General features: G+C 51.1%; 1 protein-coding gene across 3 annotated transcripts in view; it reads right to left on the minus strand.

Moving 5' to 3' along the window:
* The window catches only part of PRDM6 (PR/SET domain 6), an 80044-nt gene extending 67971 nt beyond the window's left edge, over nucleotides 1-12073 (minus strand). For all 3 annotated transcript variants that reach the window (XR_010031221.1, XR_010031220.1, XM_063180521.1), the window contains exons 1-2: nucleotides 11502-12073; nucleotides 1952-2259 (exon numbers count right to left, since the gene is read on the minus strand). Coding sequence is in view for 1 of the 3 variants with exons in the window: in XM_063180521.1 (XP_063036591.1) it covers nucleotides 1952-2259; nucleotides 11502-12021 (828 nt within the window). In the remaining 2 variants the exon portion in view is untranslated. The remainder of the gene's footprint in view (nucleotides 1-1951; nucleotides 2260-11501) is intronic.
* Between the last annotated feature and the right edge of the window lie 5574 nt (nucleotides 12074-17647).

Consider the following 17647-nt stretch of genomic DNA (forward strand, 5'->3'; position numbering starts at 1 on the left):
TTTGGCTAGAGCTTAGAATATGTGTTTCTTTGATAACAGTTTTTGTCATTAACAGAAATAATTCAAGACCGTGAGCAACAGGTTATTATTAAATCAAATTGAATTCTTATTTTTAAGATAATTCTATTAAAATACATGCATTCATTTTGCTAGCCAACAGGAAATCTGTGTTGTGTGTTAAGAGCACAAGAGTAATCCCACACAAAAATTCAGCCGACAAGCACTTACAGCCTGAATCTGGTACATACAATAGTACTGGCTTTTTTTTTTTTCCTTAGTATCTTTTTGGGTTTTGTTTTTAATTTTTTTAAAAGCCCTAGCTTCTTTCATTGCTTCAAATCCATTTTTAAGATAACCTGAAATATGATAAAAATCTTGCTTATTTAAAAAGGTATTGTCAGTATTTGCAAGTTTACTTGCATAAAACTAATTCATATGTTTTTATAAATTAAACTCATGCTGTGAATATTTATGGAAAAATTATCTGCCTCACTTTATCTAAATTTCAGTTCTTATTGTAATATGTGGATCTGACAATCTCATTTCACTATTATATATTCTGTTAATTGGAATAGTCTAAATCACAATACCCTTCTTAACAATTCGAATTCCAACATCATTATAAAGTGGTCTATAAAAAATATGTGATTAATAAATATCCCAAAATACTGCCATTATAATCACTGGGCTTTGGTACGAACGGGTTAAAATCCAAGTTATTAATATCTGCTGTACAAGAGAAATTCCATCTCCACTGGAGGCAGCAGCAAAATTCCCAGTCATTGCAATTCATCCAGTTCTACTGATCACATTCAAGTGTGTTATGAGACTGATCTCTTCAATGTGAAAATCTTTTTGCCACTATGATGTTTTTGGATAAAGACCTTGAGACAAAGACCCTGGTGTGTTGTTTATTACTTGTTTACATGCAGGAAAAGCATAGGAGCTCCAACTTTTCCATACCCCCAAATATCTTTCAAAGATCCATTCACTTTCCCTGTACACACGCTGAAGACAGCAAAAACACTGCATCTTCATGGATTCCTTATATTCTGAAGATTTGGATCTGGTGTGGATGAGCAAATACCACAGACCTGTGGGCCTGTCTCTACTGACTGTTGCAGTTAGTTTTGAGGGAAGCAGAGATTGCAGCTACAGAGGACTAAGCAGAACTAAAAAATTATACCTTCCAGTACAAACAAAAGAAATTAATGGCAGAAGACTAGGAAGAGAGTAGGCTCTTTCTGACACACAGAGTTCATAGGTTTTTCCTGAGTTATAACTGTCAGTCTCTAAGACAGTGACAAATATTTTAAAAAGAAAAACCAACAGCTTTGAGATATCTGAAAGTGGCTTTCATAAAGCACTGGAAACCTCCTTTGGTGAACGCACAGTAGGTACAGGACCAGAGCTGAACTAAACTGGGCAAGAACTAACTCTGTCACGCTGCAAAGGGTCAGGCTGTGGAGTAGGATCCTGGGCTTATTTCAGTAGCTTTTCTTGGACTGGCTGAGGGCCACAGCAGAGGTACAGCACTCCATCTCAACCCACATGCACTGCTCTAGCATAATACAGCTGGTGCTGTGACCTGAGAGCTCCATCAGCTCTCGTAACTCAGGTCAAAATATAGAAAGCGCCGGGTGCTGTAAAAGCTTCAGATCTCTCTGACCAAGACTCTCTACTACACACGGCAGCACCTGCAACAGTCAGCTCTTCTCATGCAGACCAATTGGAGCTCTGTGCTGCCCACTGGTTTTCTGGCCACCTTTATCACAGCAAGGCTTTTTCTTGCGCTGGCTACGTTTCCAAACCTGCTTACTTGGTTTATTTGAGTTGTGGGGTTGTTTGCTTTTCTTCACGGCTAGCTCTGGTACTAGTACTACATACAATCACACTCCATGTTTACTTCGAAAAGATCAAATTTGACAAGGAAGGAAACACGATAACTTACTTCCCAGAGGTGCTGAGTGTTCCTGATGGCACCAGCTTGAACCTTCTCTGGCAGGAGCAAGATTCCCTGGAAGGGCCCGATCCAGGTGCCCTGCTGGATGCGCTGCGCGGCGCAGATGCCGTAGGCCAGGCCGGGCACGGTGCTGGTGCACAGGCACACCTCGCGGGGCAGGTCCCGCAGCCACTCGGGGATCTCGGGCGGCGGGGCGGCGGCGGCGGCGCTGCTGGTGCCCACCAGCCGGCGCAGGGAGTGCAGGGGCCCGTGCATGGGGCACTCGCCGTTCCGGTTATCCGCGCACATGTCGCATCCTGGGGGACACAGAGGGAAAAGCTGTCAGTGCCCTGCTGCTGGCCACCACCACCACCACCACGGCCGTGCCACGCCGATCCCTGTGCCTGCACTGCCATTCCGGTGCCCCTGCACGCCGTGCCCTTCTGAGCGCTGCGTAGGCTCTTTCCCAGATCTCGCCAAAGCCTTAAGTAAAAAATTCCAAAGGCTGAGCAGAAATCCTGCAGACAATTTGCAAGCCTTGTGTATTCACAAACCTGCCAGGATTCATTTACTTTAACAATGTTTTTAAAGATGAATTTTTTGACTAATGCAAATAGCGCAGTTAAACCATCCCAGTGTGTTTCAGCGAGACATTTTAAAACGCAGTCATAGCGTGTCACAAGTCCCTCTCAACTGCCTTACCACAGCTCAGCCCAAGGGCTTAATTGGAACAAGATTTAATTTAATCCTTATTTTAAATGAACATTCACTCTGGTTTTTACATTACCATGTGTGTGTGCATGTCTGTCTGTTTGGAAAATAAAATAAATAAACCAGAACCTCATGAATGACAAATTGGAGCCTGCATGCACATTTACTTTACTGAAGACAAATCTAATCTTAAAACTGAAATTATGCAGCAAATATTTCTGGGCATACGCTTGAAATTTTATTTATTGAATGAGAATGCACGTTCTTTGCCTGTACAATGTAAATGAAGCTAGGAAAAGACCAAAACAGCATATCTGAGTTCATGAACAATTCCTGTGAAAAAGATCAATTTGTAAAACTGTTAATTTCCCTAACTGTTGTTAATAATGAATGATGTGTCTCTATTTTGGGAAGATCCTACCATGGTTTTCTTTTCTGAGCAAAGAAAATTTTGGTTAAGTATTTCCACTGCACACTATTCCACATGCCACAAATGTACATCTTCCAGGAAAATGTTTCATGTTCAAGAAATTAATTTCTCTGGAGATATGCCGAGTTAACATAACAATGAATCTCTTGAAATAAATTGCTGTCTTCTTCACATTTCATTTTTGTAACACAATAAATGTTTTCATATAAATTTATTCCAGAAATACAAAGAAAAACCAATAATTATGGCGTAGTTCTCTTGTAGCAAGTCCTACATCTTTCCCTTAATAATTTTATATACCACTCCTTATAAAAACAGAGCACAGCATTCACTACAGAAGTAGGAGTTTCTTGGTCTATGCCACAGATTTAGACTTGCTAGACTGCCTGCAACCACAGCCTCAATTCTCAGGGGCCCTGACTCAGATGTTCTTCTTTCCAAACTGGATGTACTGTGTATTAAGTAGGTCTCTTTCCTACAGATCCTTCAAAGGAAAACCCTCCCTTCATTTCATCAAAAGCTGCTAAAGGACAGTAAAAGATGCATCTTGAAATTATGGCTTCTATGTGTATTCTGCAGTTTTAGACACTCTACATAAACACTTTTTCCTGTCATCCTCTTTTAAATTTTACCATTAAAAAAGTGGTGCATTCAGCAACAAGAAATGATTACTAAGTCACGTGTGGAAGATAATTTCCCTCAAGATCATTACACCTTTGAGTCTTGCAGAAAACACCTGCCTCCACCTGGTGCTTGTCCGTCTGAGCTCCCCACCCGCAGCATGGCTCACAGGTCCCAGCAGAAGGCAAGGAGAGAAGCCCTGAGGCATGCATCACTCTAGAGGGTGCCCCTGCAGAGGGGCTGCATGGCAAACTGGCCCCAGGCCATGCATCCGTCCATCCATCCATCCATCCATCCATCCATCCATCCATCCATCCATCCACCCATCCATCCATCCATCCATCCATCCATCCATCCATCCATCCATCCATCCATCCACCCATCCATCCATCCATCCACCCATCCTTCCATCCACCCATCCATCCATCCACCCATCCATCCATCCACCCATCCATCCTTCCATCCATCCATCCACCCACCCACCCACCCATCCATCCATCCCTCCCCAGCAGGCCCAGGCGGCACAGCAGGACAAAGCCACCCAGCAGGGACGGCCCTCACGCCGCCACAAAGCGCGACTGTGGCCGCAGGGCGCAGCTCCTCCTGCCTTAGGGACATCATCCCCGCCACAAAACGGCTTCCCTTGGGCTGAAGCGCCGCGGCAGAGGGGTTTTGCTCTCCCAGTCACGCCAATTGGGGGTGGATGGTGGGTGGGATTTGCAGGAGCCCAGGGAAGATATTTCTGGCTAGTCCTAAAAGAATGCAGCAGATATTCCTACAACCGTTCTGAGGCATGATGAATAAAAGTCATCAAGTATATGCTGGAGAGGGAGGGAATGGGACGGCAGGGCGGTTGGGTTTTTTTGTTATTATTTCCACAGCTAGTTTGGAAAGTGAGGTATCACCACAGCATCTTTTCTTCCCTTTCCTCTTCAAAACCAGTCATCAAGAAACCTTGTGGTTTTGGCCTGTCCTAAGCTATTAGGGGCAGCATTGCAGTTTGGCACCAGAGGTCACATAGGAAAGGATCCCAAGTAGGAATAGGGAAGAAAAAACCCCAAACAATGAAAAAGCAAGCCCACAACCCAAAACATTTTGGCATGTGATACACTCTAAACAGATTATGGCTGAATTCTACAATCTACAGTTGGACTTGATGACTTCACAGATCTTTTCCAACACAAATTGTTCTATGACTCTATGAAATCAATTGATTTCAATCTACCCATGCAAGTCAGAAAGAAAACATCTTACAGGAAAACTGAGAGCTTAAAGAAACGATATCTAACCACGATGTCAGTTAGCACCAGGGTAGGCCCTTGAATTTTAATTATTTGCACTGCTTTAATATTTTCTGGATACACAACCCTCCTCATAACTAGCTGATTACAATGTCTTTCTTAGAGGAATTGTATCTCTGGAGAAATTTACATTAAACCTGCTCAATATCTTCTTTACTCCAGTCAGACAATCTCAGTGTCGAGTTCCTGCATACGGCCGCCAGATATACATAACTTTTCATGCACAAAAATTTCAGTACCTGCCTAGAACAATAATTCCTTAACTTAATTCTGACAATATGTGTGCATGGATTTGGATTAAACATTTTATTTCTGCATTTCCAAGAAAAAGAAACTAAGAAATTGTCAAGGAGTACAAACAAACCCCGTGTCACTGTCATTTACCCTTACAGAAAGTCACACATGGTGATATTTATTTTCCAGTGTCCAAAAACAGTGGTAATGTCTTAATGCTTGGCAGTCACAGTATCTGATCCCCCGCTGTGTTCCTTTCCCCTTTGTCCTGCCAAAGCTGAAAATTTGGAAAATGGAACATCTTTTGAAACTGTTTTGGCTAATGTCTTGTTGATGAGAAGGAAGGAATCTGTCTTTAATACTAAGCAGTACTGAAATTCCTCTTAGTTTCATGCTTCATACATTTAGCTTTAGTTGCTATGTAATTGCACAAATAAAATCTTTAAAAATTCTCATAAATGTTATAAGGAATGGAAACCATCCTAGCTATATTTTACCATGCCTGGAGTAAAAAGCTACTGTGCATCTTTTCCTGTCCTGTAACTAACTTTTGTGTAATGATGTAATACATGAAAGCGTCCATTTAAAGACTGCCACTGTAGGCAATGTATTCCTTTGCCTCAGAGGACAAGGGAAGGATTTCCTTCATATCATTTTGGGGAAAGAAATCAAGAGCTCCAAGACTTGCACACTATCCTGCCTCATAGCAGGATGAAAAGCATCGTTTTTGTGTGTGCTGCAGAGCACAATGTGGCACGCTGCACCAACATGCTTAATAAGACATGGAAAAGAAGCAGGGCTTTGAGAGGGGCAGTGTTGAGGTCCCCTGACATCACCAGAGTGGCCATTATCACCCACACTGCTGTGGGGGGGTTCACACGAAAATGATGCTTCTAAAAGTGTGAACTTCCCAGAACATGGCCAGACAGGGTGTCAAGGAGAGCTGTCCTGTGCCCTTCCTCCAGTTTTGGCCTCGGAGAGCAGCTGAGTGTGAGCACAGGGCTTCACTGAGAGCGGCTGAAATGGATAATTCTGCTTTCTGCAATAGCATCAGTCAAGCCCCAAATCAAGTCAAGAAGAAGAAAGAAATGTAACAAAATTGGAGGACTTGCTGAAAATGGAAAAATAAAGGAGGACTGCAGCCAGAGCAGAGTATGTCCTGATAAAATCTAGAGATGTAGAAGGTAAAGTCAGTGGGAATACTGTATTGCAAGCCCAGATACAGCCAAACACTTTGGAAGGAGATCAGTTTCCTTCTTTATACCTTCGTATTCTATAGATAAGGAGGATTAAGGAAAGGAAGATGCAAGAAAAAGAAAATTAAAGGATTTCCTAGAGGAGCTGTTTGGCATGGTTCTTATGGAAGGATTGGAAGATGTTACTGTTTATGTGCCTTCAGAAAAATGAACACAGTGTAATGCCAATACTATAACTCCGTGTGAGTACACTTAAAAGTACTAAACCTAGGCAAAAGGACATATCATTGCCCCCAAAATGTAATTTTAAACACACACCAACATAAATAACACTACTACTGCACACTTTAAAGCAAATCTGGAAGGAAAAACCTTTCGTCAGTGAAACTAGGGTTTAACACAGTGTTTATACCAGCAAACCAGCTGTAACAATAAATGAGAGAAATACATTTTTTCCTCAGCAATAATATGCTTCAAAGGTGCAGTTAGACTGGATACCTGCAGTTTCCTGGTATTAAAGAAGGGCGGCCTCTGACCCTTTGCTCCATAATTCACCGCAAGCATGCAGGTATCCAGTGTAAGTGGCCATCATTTCACATGGTATTACTCACTTGCAAGTATAAATCACCACGGCTGGCCCTGCATCCCTGTCTGGGCCCGGGTACGCAGCTAAGCAGGAGGCAGGGCTGGAAGGGACTGTTTCCCTTCCTTTCCTGAGGGCTGGAGCTTTCCAGGGAAGCTCAGCCTCCCTCGTACTTCAGCTTCCTCATCGATGAGCTGGCATCCACCTCCTTTCACCAAATTATTGGCAGTTTCTATCAGACTGCCTCACTGGAGGCGGACTTTCGGGGCCACGAAACACGGATGCGTTTTCCCGTGGGGTGCCCTCTATTTATTTAGTTATTAACTCTAGCAGCTCTCTGCCGAGAGCGGGACCGAGCCCGGCCCGCTGTCCCGGGGCTGTCCCGGTCCCCTCTGGCAGGGCTGTGGCCCCGGGCAGTGCCTCGCTGCCCGCTCCCCCGCGGGCTCCGCCGCTCCGGCCGGGGCTCAGGCACACCCCGCGGTGGTTCCTCCTTCGCCAGAGCGCCCCGGAGCGGGTCAGGGGGCCCGCCCCGCCTTCAGAGGGGCTTTCGGGTTATTTTTAATAGGCGAGTGTGGGGCGGGTTGAGGGAGGTGGGTTTGTTTTTCCCTGCCTTCTACTGTAGGTATGAATGAATTAAATTTCCGTGTCAGGTATGAGAAGGGTAGGAGAATATTGTGTGTAGATAAACCTTGCCACCCTCTGCCCCTGAGAGACCCCCATATACAATGCAGAGATGATGAATAGGCGCCAGGAGAGGAGATCGAAGTTCAGCCCGCACCGGCTCCACTCTCTCCTACAAAACTATAGGGCAATTAATTGTGGCTTGTCCCCTCATCCTTCATCTCCTGGTGGCACATATCGATGGAGATTACTGCTGATGGACCATTTTATCACCCTAAATAAACAGTCACCACCTTCTCTAACCTCAATCTAATGTATGGCTATCTGCTATGTTTAAGGGTGCTGGGTAACTAATGATGTAAAATAGCTAAATCATACAGGTTACCAGCAGTCCAAAGGAAAAAAAAAAAAAGTCCGAATATTTTCCACACCGATCCACTTCACAGCATGTTACATATACTCTGTCTCCCCATAAATTGAATGGGAAAAGGCGTGCAAAGTGCTTGGTGGCGTGACACTTCAGTTTTACACGGCGTATTTATTACAGCGGCAGGTTGGTGCTCAGAGCTCTCGGTGCGGACGCGCCTCCCCAGGAGCTCGGGGCGAGCCTCCGGGAGAACAGCCGGTCCCGCAGCCCCGGGCTCACCCGAGGACATCGCTCCTGCCCGCCCCAGCGCCCAGAAATATCCTCGTCCTTCCAGATTCCAGGCTGGAAAGAAAACGGTCCCCAGCCGCCAGCCACTTTATCGGGGCTTTAGCATAATCCCCTTTACTTCCCTACGGGTAAAGACTGCTGGGCTCTAGTCAGGGTTTTGCCTCTTAATTGCTTCTTTTTTATTATCATTATTATTACTTTTCCCTAGCTTATTCCCTTTCAATTTAAAGCAATTACATGCAGACGCTTAACCCACAGCTCCTAGGCGGCCCCCGCCCCTTCCCTCGCCCAAGACCGTGCCATATTCATTGATATTTGACGATCAAGGCGTGTGTCTACTGGGAAACCGCCGCCCATCCATCTTCCCACGGCGGCCGCCCGGCGCCGGGCCGGGCCGAGCGCTGGGGAGCGGGAACGGGCGGGGAGGCCGGGACGGGACGGGACCGGACGGGACGGACAGACAGCCACGGCAGCCGGGACGGGACGGGATGGGATGGACAGACAGCCTCGGCAGCCTGGACGGGACAGCCACGGCAGCCGGGACGGGACGGGATGGGATGGACAGACAGCCTCGGCAGCCTGGACAGCCTCGGCCGCCGCTCGGGCTCCCCCGGCGGGCCCGGCCGCCGCCCCGGCCCCGCAGAACCAGCGGGACACACGCGGAGTCTGCCGGCGCCTCTGCGGAGCGGGTGGGACCTGCCGGGGAGCGGGGACACGCGGGGAGCGCCGCAAAAGGAAGGGATGCTCGGCATGGAGAGAGGGGTGTTATTTGGGAAAGTGGGGGAAACAGGGCACCCGCTCGGTTGGTGAAGGAGGTACAGCTGGGATTAGAGCCAGAGACACAGACGGAGCCTGCGGGGCCGGGCAGAGGAGCAGAGCGGCGCCCCCGCTCCGGGCAGGGCGTGGATCCCGGCAGGCGGGTGACTGTGCCGGGCTGGGGAGAGCCCGCCCGTCCCGGGCTGCCCTTGGGGCTGTCCGCAGATGGAAGCGCAGCAAGCAAGTACGACTCAAACTAAACAGACGGCGCCTCATCTCACCCACAGCCCCCACCTCCTTCCCCTCAAGCGGGCAGTGAGGGTGGGAACGGTGCGAAACGGGAGTGAGGGTGGGAGTCAAGGCGGTAGAAACCCCGCTGCCCACGCACCGCTAGCGTGACCCCGGCCGCGCTCGGGCAGCCAGGCCCGTGTCCTGCAGCTTGTTCCCCGACCGTGCGAGGGCTGGGAGTGCGTGGCACGGCACGGGCTGTAGCTGCGGCACTCCTTCCTCACTGACAGTTTAGTTTGCAACTGCGCTTGGTCCCAGAAGACAGAAACACTCGGGCTGCGAGTTTCGCTCCGAGGCAGCTAATAACCGCTAGAGCGAAAGCCGCCTAGCAAACAAGTAAATTATAGGAATGTTTAGATCTAGCTGAAGAAAAACAAACATAAAAAAAGTCGAGATGGCGCTGGCTGCCCCCTGCCCGTCCTTCCGACGGCGAGCGCTGCCCCGCCAGAGCCGGACGCGATTCACAAGCGGCCTTTCCGCGATCGATCCCTTTGCTTCCCCGAAGCTTCCACCTTTTATACCGCGCTCGGGAAGAAATTATTCAGGCTTCGCCTCCGACTCTGCGGGGTGCTCTTATTCCACTCAGTCCTTAAAAATATCCCCCCCCCCCTTGCAAACGCTTTTTAATATTCCTTTCTCCTTTTACAACCTTTACTCTTTAGGTTTACAGAGCGGCTCCGAGAAGTAAAACATGGATTGTTTGAACCTTCGGTTGTCGATTAGAAGTGCATTTCGGATACCATTTTCTGCATGTAATTTATAATATCACGTTTTCTTCACCCGAGAACACAAAATACACAACAAGTTTCACTACAAGGTAAGACTAAGCATGAGGAAGTCGCTCAAAATAAAGTCGACAACCAATATAGAAACATTTGAAATGTTAAGAAGGCGGGAAAAATCTCCACCAAACCCCGATTCAGCTTTCCCCCCCAACATATGCGCATCGCTGAAGACTGTGCTAGCACCCACCCAGTTTAATTAATACATAGCAGGATGTCATGGAAACTTTCAAAACAAGCTTCTCGTCTGAAATTGAATTAAACGAATCCGCGTTTTGCTTGGGCATGTGTTTCAGGATTGCTGGTTTGGGGTACTGTTTTTCTGTTCAACAGCCTTCCTTAAACCGACATTTGGGGAGTGGTGGTTGAGAAGGACAACCAAAAAAAAAAAGAGTTTTAAGAAATCTTAGGATAAAAGAGAGTGTTTGAAACAATAATATTTTTTTTAAAGTGCATGGGTCGAGGCCATGTGTTTTAAGAGGGACAGATCCAGATCCGTGTGCTCTGAATGTTAGTTATGAAACTGACGAACTATTAGGAGTTCATATAGTTCTTTTCATGTCGTGAATTTCCTCGGTCGCATCGTATTGATAGATACAGGGTAAAAAAAAAAGACAGAAGTTTCTAAAATTACAAACCATTCATCCGTACAGATGTGTAATGATAGGGAAGCCCCCTCCCCCCCCAAAAAACCCTCCCAGCTGTATAATAGGCAACAGCAGTATAAAACTCTTTAGAACTTCCAAGTCCTAAATTAATTCTGACTCGTGCAGACTTTTTCGTCGAGAAAATCGGCTTTTCTCTTTAAATGACCGTGTCATGCTTTTCCGTAGGGGTGGAAACTAAAACCAACGAGGTGTTAACGAGGTCTGAAAGGAAACGATACTCCGAGATAAGAAAGAGAAAAACTTTGCCCTAGACCATCTGATGAAAACTGCAACTTTTCCCCTGCCCACCTCGGAGGAGTAATTGATTTCTGGATATTCAGCGAAGCCCGGGCTTTCCGGGCAGGAATGGAATGGGACATACAAGGCGAGAAAGGACCAGCTTTGTAGCTAGTCGCCCTGAACCTTTGCTGAATCCATTTTCCTAAGCAGCCCTCCAAAAGAAATCTACCCCGGCCACAGCCTTTCGGGCGAAGCGTGCCTTCCAGGGAGGGACACGGCTTTCAGACCAGAAAAACTGCTGCTGAAGGGCTGCAGCCCGTCTCCTGAAACAACTGGTATCAAGGCAAAAACTAAAGGGAGGGAAGGGCAAGACGGAGGATGCTCCTGGTGGAGTGAGAGCGGTGCAGGCACCGACCGCAGCATGGAGCGTCCCCGAGCCGGCCCCAGGCGCGCAGGGGAAGCGGCGGAGGGGGCGAGAAGGGCACGGTACGTACGGTTGTTGGGGTCGCTGGTGTGCTGGTTCAGGGGGATGATCTCCATGCGCTGCTGCCCGTACAGGTAGTAGTCCAGCTCCTCGGCCGTGCAGCGGTACCGAGCGGCGCCACGCTCGCCGCATTTGCCGCCGCCGGCCCCGCACAAATCCTTGCCCTGCAGGGGAACGGGCGCTGCCCCGGCCGGGAGCTCCGAGCTCTGCAGCGGGCCGAACACCGGGACCTGGGTCACGGGCAGGGAGGTCAGGCCGGCCAGAGAAGCCGCGGCTGCAGCGACGCAGGACGAGGTGGAGGAGGAAGACGGAGTGGACGAGGAAGAGGAGGAGGAGGCGGAGGAGAGGGAGGTCGGGCGCTGGCGGAGGCTGTCAGCCGGGGGCTCGGCTCTCTCGGGTGGCTGGAGCTGGGCGAGGGGCCCGCTGCTTTTGAGCTGGCTGGTCTGCGGGAAAAGCTGCTGCCAGTGCTGCAGATAGGCGGGATCCACCTTCAGGAACGCGGATCCGCCGGGATCTCCGGGCTTCAGCATCGCTCTGCCTGTGGAGCAGGGAGAAAGGGGACAGAAGAGGTGAGACCCCCGCCCCGCCCTGGCAGGGCCGCCCGGCCCCGCGGTGGGACCCGCGGTCGGACAGACGCTGGGACACGCTGTGCCACGCGTGGGCTCTGCGCCGCGGCCGTGCGGGACCGCGCGCCCGTCGCTTCTCCGGTCCGTGGCCAGATCCGTCAGGAGAAAGCCTCGTCCCGAAAAGCCCCAGGACGAGAAAAGCGGTGGCCGGGGCGACACGGCGGAGCCCGGGCAGGAGGCGGGCGGTGGCGGGCAGCCCCTCACACCGCCCTCGGCCCGAGAGCCCCCGCTCACCCCGTCCCCTTCGCACGCACTGCCTTCCCTTTCCACTCCTTCCCTCTCCCCGCGGAAGCAAACGACTGTCCTCTGACAACAGGGAGGAGGAGGAGGAGGCGGAGGCGGAGGAAAGTTCAGGCACACGCACAGACGCGCGGGTCTCTCCCTGCTGTTCCCCACTCGGGCTCTCCCTGCCCGGGCTCGAGGGCCGCGCTGTGCCGGCAGCTCGGAGGGGCCCGGGCCGCGCCTGCCTTACCTGAGCGGGGCGAGCGCTGCTGCTGCTGCCGCTGCTGCTGCTGCGCGGGCGGCGTGCGGAGGGGCCGGCTGCTCCGGGAGCCTCCGAGCCGGACAGCGGCCGGGAGCAAAGACTTCTCCGATCTTTGTCCACGCGGGAGGGGGCTGATCCTTCTCCAGGTTCCGAGGACCGGAGGGACGGCTAGCTGCGAGCCACCGGGCTCCCTCTGCTGTGGCTGCGCATCGCAGTCGCGGCCGGGCTCTCGGCTCGGCTCTGGCAGGCTCTGGGCGAGACACGTGGGTTTTACGACAGCGCAAAATACAAGTGTGTGTGGTGTGTACGAGAAGGAGGGGAGGGATCGGGAAGTTACCAGCGAGTCTGGATGCAGAGCTCTTTTTTTGGCAACTTCCCCCACTTTGTTCCTTGCTCAACTTTTAAAGTGCCCCTTTCTTCCCTTCCCTCCTCCTTCCCTCCCTCCCACCCCCCAGCCTTCGACCTCTTTCCCTCTCTCCTGTTTCCCTCTCTCCAGTTTCCTTCCCATCCTCTCTTTTTTCCTCTCCCCCCTCCCCTCCCCCGCTCCCACCTCCGAAGTAAAATCGCCCAGAAAAAAGGCAAAGAGCTGCTGGGATTTTGGGATTTTGGCTTTTTCCTCGGCGGAGGGGAGCGGGGGACCGGCCCCGTCCCGAGCGGGATCCGCTGCGCCCAGCCCGGAGCCGAGCGCCGGGAGCTCCCGGCCCCAGCGCCCCGCACCCGGCCAGCTCCCGTCAGCTACGAGGCTCTTGCCTCACTGGCTTTTGGCCCCTCGGGGACTGGGGCGGATTTTAGGCACCTACCCGACCTGTCCCGGTGCTGTCTCAGATAGTTGGTGCTGTGCGCGGGGTGACATGCCTCCTTTTCCCCTCGGCCGCCCGAGACCGGTCCCAGCGCGGCTGAGGGACCCCCCCGCCCCAGAGCTTCTCCTTGCTCAGACCCTGCATCCCCGAGCACCGCCAGCACGCCTCACTCCTGCTCTTTGTACCGGGTTACAGCGCAGTGCAAGAAGCATGCATGAGGGAGATGCAACCTGTGGCGAGAAACTTCTCATCTCTAGTGACTTTCCGTCCCCACTCTGCTTAGAAACTTGGGTTTCCCGCCCCGCTGCTCAGTTGTTGAGCTCACATATCAGTGAGTATTTACAAGTTTGGGGCTTTTTTCAGTTTCTTTCCTAGACCACGTGAAAAAACAGACAAGAACTATAATCTCTCAGGTATATGGTTCGTACATATTATGCCTTGCATTGAGGACAAAATGCACGAACTGTTTATCTTACCAAAACATCTCTCTAGTGCCAGAAGAACCCTCGTAGACAGGTGTTATACGCACACTGAATGCACAGTTGCCCACAAAAGTAACATGTGAGCGTGTAATATGTTTTCACCCTTGTCCCCACCCTGATTCCAGTTTGTTTCTTTCCCACCCTTCATTCTCGCAGAGCCTGGGAAAGCTGCTGCTGTTTAGACTTTGTCTGTGTCTAAGGCAGGACATTTTAACACAAATTTGAACACGGCTCGGGCAAAAAATGTTTTGACTGGAGTAATTTTGACATGGTCATCCGTCATCTGCTGTATAGATTGATAACACCTAAATTAAAGGCAAACACGAGTAGGAGCACCCCCAGCATTCATTTTTAGGGGTTATAAAGTTGGGTATAAAAGCCTTCTTTAAGTCTTTGATCAATTCTATGATGCAATATGTAATAATTTTCATCCCTCTCGCCCTCTCAATGCTCTCTCTGTAGCTCCGCGGCGCTGCCGCTCAGCCCGGGGACAGAGGTGGGGCTGCCGGTCTGTTCGCACCGTCGCTGGCCGTCAGTGTTGGGCGCGCTGGCAGTGGGCGCGCTTGGTTTTCTCCGTTTTCACTGCATTAAAACAACGTCTCGTTCCTACCCACCTCCCTCCTGGTCACAATTTTATTCCGCCCCATCTGACTCTTTAATTTATTTTTATTTTACCTTTACGCGCACATCTGTGCGATGGTTGTCTTCCTTATTGGACTTCTTTCTAAAATAGTGAATTTCTTTTGGTGGTAGCAATCTGAAAAATTCGTTTCTCGCTAGAAAAATGTGACGAAGTAGAGGAAAGAGCCCAACTAATGGATTTAAGTACATTGTCAATACCTGCATTTGCTTCGACTTGTTAACAGAAGTATTCCATGAGGGTTCATATTCAGGAGTACTTCAATCTGTTGCTTCTGCCATTTTTTTAGCAGACAGAGAAGAAGCGCTTTGAGCGATCAAGGTGGCAGAATGGGATTTACAGGCTGCCTTGGCGCTCCGAGACGCTGCCGGACCAGAGGAGAGGAAGGAGCAAGGCTCGGCGCGCCGGGTTCGCGGAGGGCACGGGGGGAGGGAGCCGCTGCCCCCAGCACCGGGCCGGCTCTGCTGCGGGCACGCCGCGCTCGTCCCTCGGCTGCTGTCCCCGGCCGCGGGGAGCTCCGCGGGAGCAGCGTGGGACGGGACGAGAGCACCGGCGGTCAGGGTCGGCGAGCGCGGGTCAGCGCCGCTGCCGAGCGGCGGGCGGGACAGACGGACGGGACAGACGGACGGGACAGACGGACGGGCAGGGGGCGGCTTCTCGCCCAGTCCCTCCGAAACATCTCCGCTGCCGGCCCCTCGTCTCCCTCGGGAATCCGCCAGCCGGGCTCCCAGCCCTGAACCTGCGCCTCCCCGGGGCGGCTTCGGCCGGCCCTGACCTCTGCTCTCGCTCCCCCAGGCAGAGCGGTTCGTGCGCGTCCCTGCCGGCTCCCCCGAGCTGCTCTGCTACTGTTTCTTGGGTTTGCTCTTGCTGTGAGTTTGGCTTTAAAATAAAAAAAAAAAAAATTTAAAAATTATTTCATTTCTTTGCTCCTGGATGTAAAGATGAGAGGGGGAAAAAAGAAAGGAAGCTTTAACTGCTGCCATCTCCTTCCTCTTCTCTCAGGCTTTTTCATTATTTAGAGGAGGAGAGCTGAAACAAATCACATTGACCGTTTAGAAGGCGATCAAACCTTTATAAAAATCCATCGCCTACGAATCGATTGGTGAATATTTGCTAGGAATTTGTTCAAAAGAAATAAATAAGGAGGGTAAATGTATTAAATGCAAAGGGGGAACACGGTGGTGTTTTTCTTCATTGATTAATGACCTCTAAAATAAAACAAGCGGGAAGAGGAGCCAAGATCGATAAATTAACTACCCAAATTCATCATTTTCCGTGCGATTTCTTTTCCCATTTTAGGGTATTTGGTTGTGTTTTGTGGGGTTTTCTGGTTTCTTTCTTTCTTTTTTTTTTTTTTTCTTTTCTTTTTTTTTCTCTTGCTTGGTTGGGTTTTGTTTTGTAAGCAACACCTATGAAGGATGCCCTTCTCTTTGAAAACTCGAAGGCTTTATTTTAGGCTTGAGTTAGAAAAGGGAGCTAAAACCCTTTTAGCAAGGGATTGAATCGGGGACACCCTATCTGATTTCGTTTGACACACAATTAAAAAGTTTGCCTTTCATATTAATTAATTCTCCTGATCTGGGAAAGACAAATGGTCGGTTACCTCTGACAGGAGTCCGATAAAGGATTCAGCAGCTTTCCTTCTTGCCCTAGGCGTCTCCTCATTCCAGTTTTAAGGTCACGAGCGGCCGAGTTAATAATTCATTAATATAGACATTTATTCAGATGGGATTCACGGGGATTCGCGCTCTTCTACATCTCACCGTTCGGATTCCAGTTCCTCTCGAAGAGAAGAAGAGGGGGAGGAGAAGGGATAGGGGAAGGCTCTACACAATGCTCTACACACGTGTTTGAAACGTGGCGCTCCCAACGCGAGCCCCGCCGGGGCAGCGAGCCCCAGGCCCGAGCGGCGGCCGAGCGCAGGGCGGCCCGGCGGCGCCTCCCGAGCCTTTCCCGAGCCTTTCCCGAGCCGCGGCCCGCCGCCCCCGCTGCTGCTTCCCCGGGATCGGCCAGCGGCCGAGGCGCGGCCGGAGTCGGGGAAATCGCCCGAAGGAGCCGCGGGCAGCGCGCCCCGGGCCGGGCACGGCGTGGGGGCCGAGAGCGCTGAGCGGGAGCGTCACAGAGTGCGGGGTGTCTGCCAGTGGGGCGTCAGTGCCGTGCATCGGGGGGTCAGTGGGGTGTCAGTGCGGTGTATCGGGGTGTCAGTGGGGTGTCAGTGGGGTGTTAGTGCGGTGTATCGGGGTGTCAGTGGGGTGTTAGTGGGGTGTCAGTGGGGTGTTAGTGGGGTGTCAGTGGGGTGTTAGTGGGGTGTTAGTGGGGTGTTAGTTAGTGGGGTGTCAGTGGGGTGTTAGTGGGGTGTCAGTGGGGTGTTAGTGCGGTGTATCGGGGTGTCAGTGGGGGTGTCAGTGGGGTGTCAGTGGGGTGTTAGTTAGTGGGGTGTTAGTGGGGTGTCAGTGGGGGTGTCAGTGGGGTGTCAGTGGGGTGTCAGTGGGGTGTCAGTGGGGTGTTGGTTAGTGGGGTGTCAGTGGGGTGTCAGTGGGGTGTTGGTTAGTGGGGTGTTAACTTAGTGGGGTGTCAGTGAGGGTGTTAATGGGCATCACTGCCGGGGGGGTCAGAGGGGGTGTCAGCCCTGCCGTGTCCCTCGGAGCGGGCCGGGACGGGCGCCCTGCCCTTAGTGTGACACACACGGGTCACACAGCCCTGTGACACACACGGGTCACACACACTGCCCTGCCCTTAGTGTGACACACACGGGTCACACAGCCCTGTGACACACACGGGTCACACACACCGCCCTGCCCTTAGTGTGACACACACGGTCACACAGCCCTGTGACACACACGGGTCACACACACTGCCCTGCCCTTAGTGTGACACACACAGGTCACACACACCGCCCTGCCCTTAGTGTGACACACACGGGTCACACAGCCCTGTGACACACACGGGTCACACACACCGCCCTGCCCTTAGTGTGACACACACGGGTCACACAGCCCTGTGACACACACGGGTCACACAGCCCTGTGACACACACGGGTCACACACACCGCCCTGCCCTTAGTGTGACACACACAGGTCACACACACCGCCCTGCCCTTAGTGTGACACACAGGGGTCACAC

Source organism: Melospiza melodia, chromosome Z (assembly GCF_035770615.1).
Source record: "Melospiza melodia melodia isolate bMelMel2 chromosome Z, bMelMel2.pri, whole genome shotgun sequence".
Classification (NCBI taxonomy): Eukaryota; Metazoa; Chordata; class Aves; order Passeriformes; family Passerellidae; genus Melospiza; species Melospiza melodia.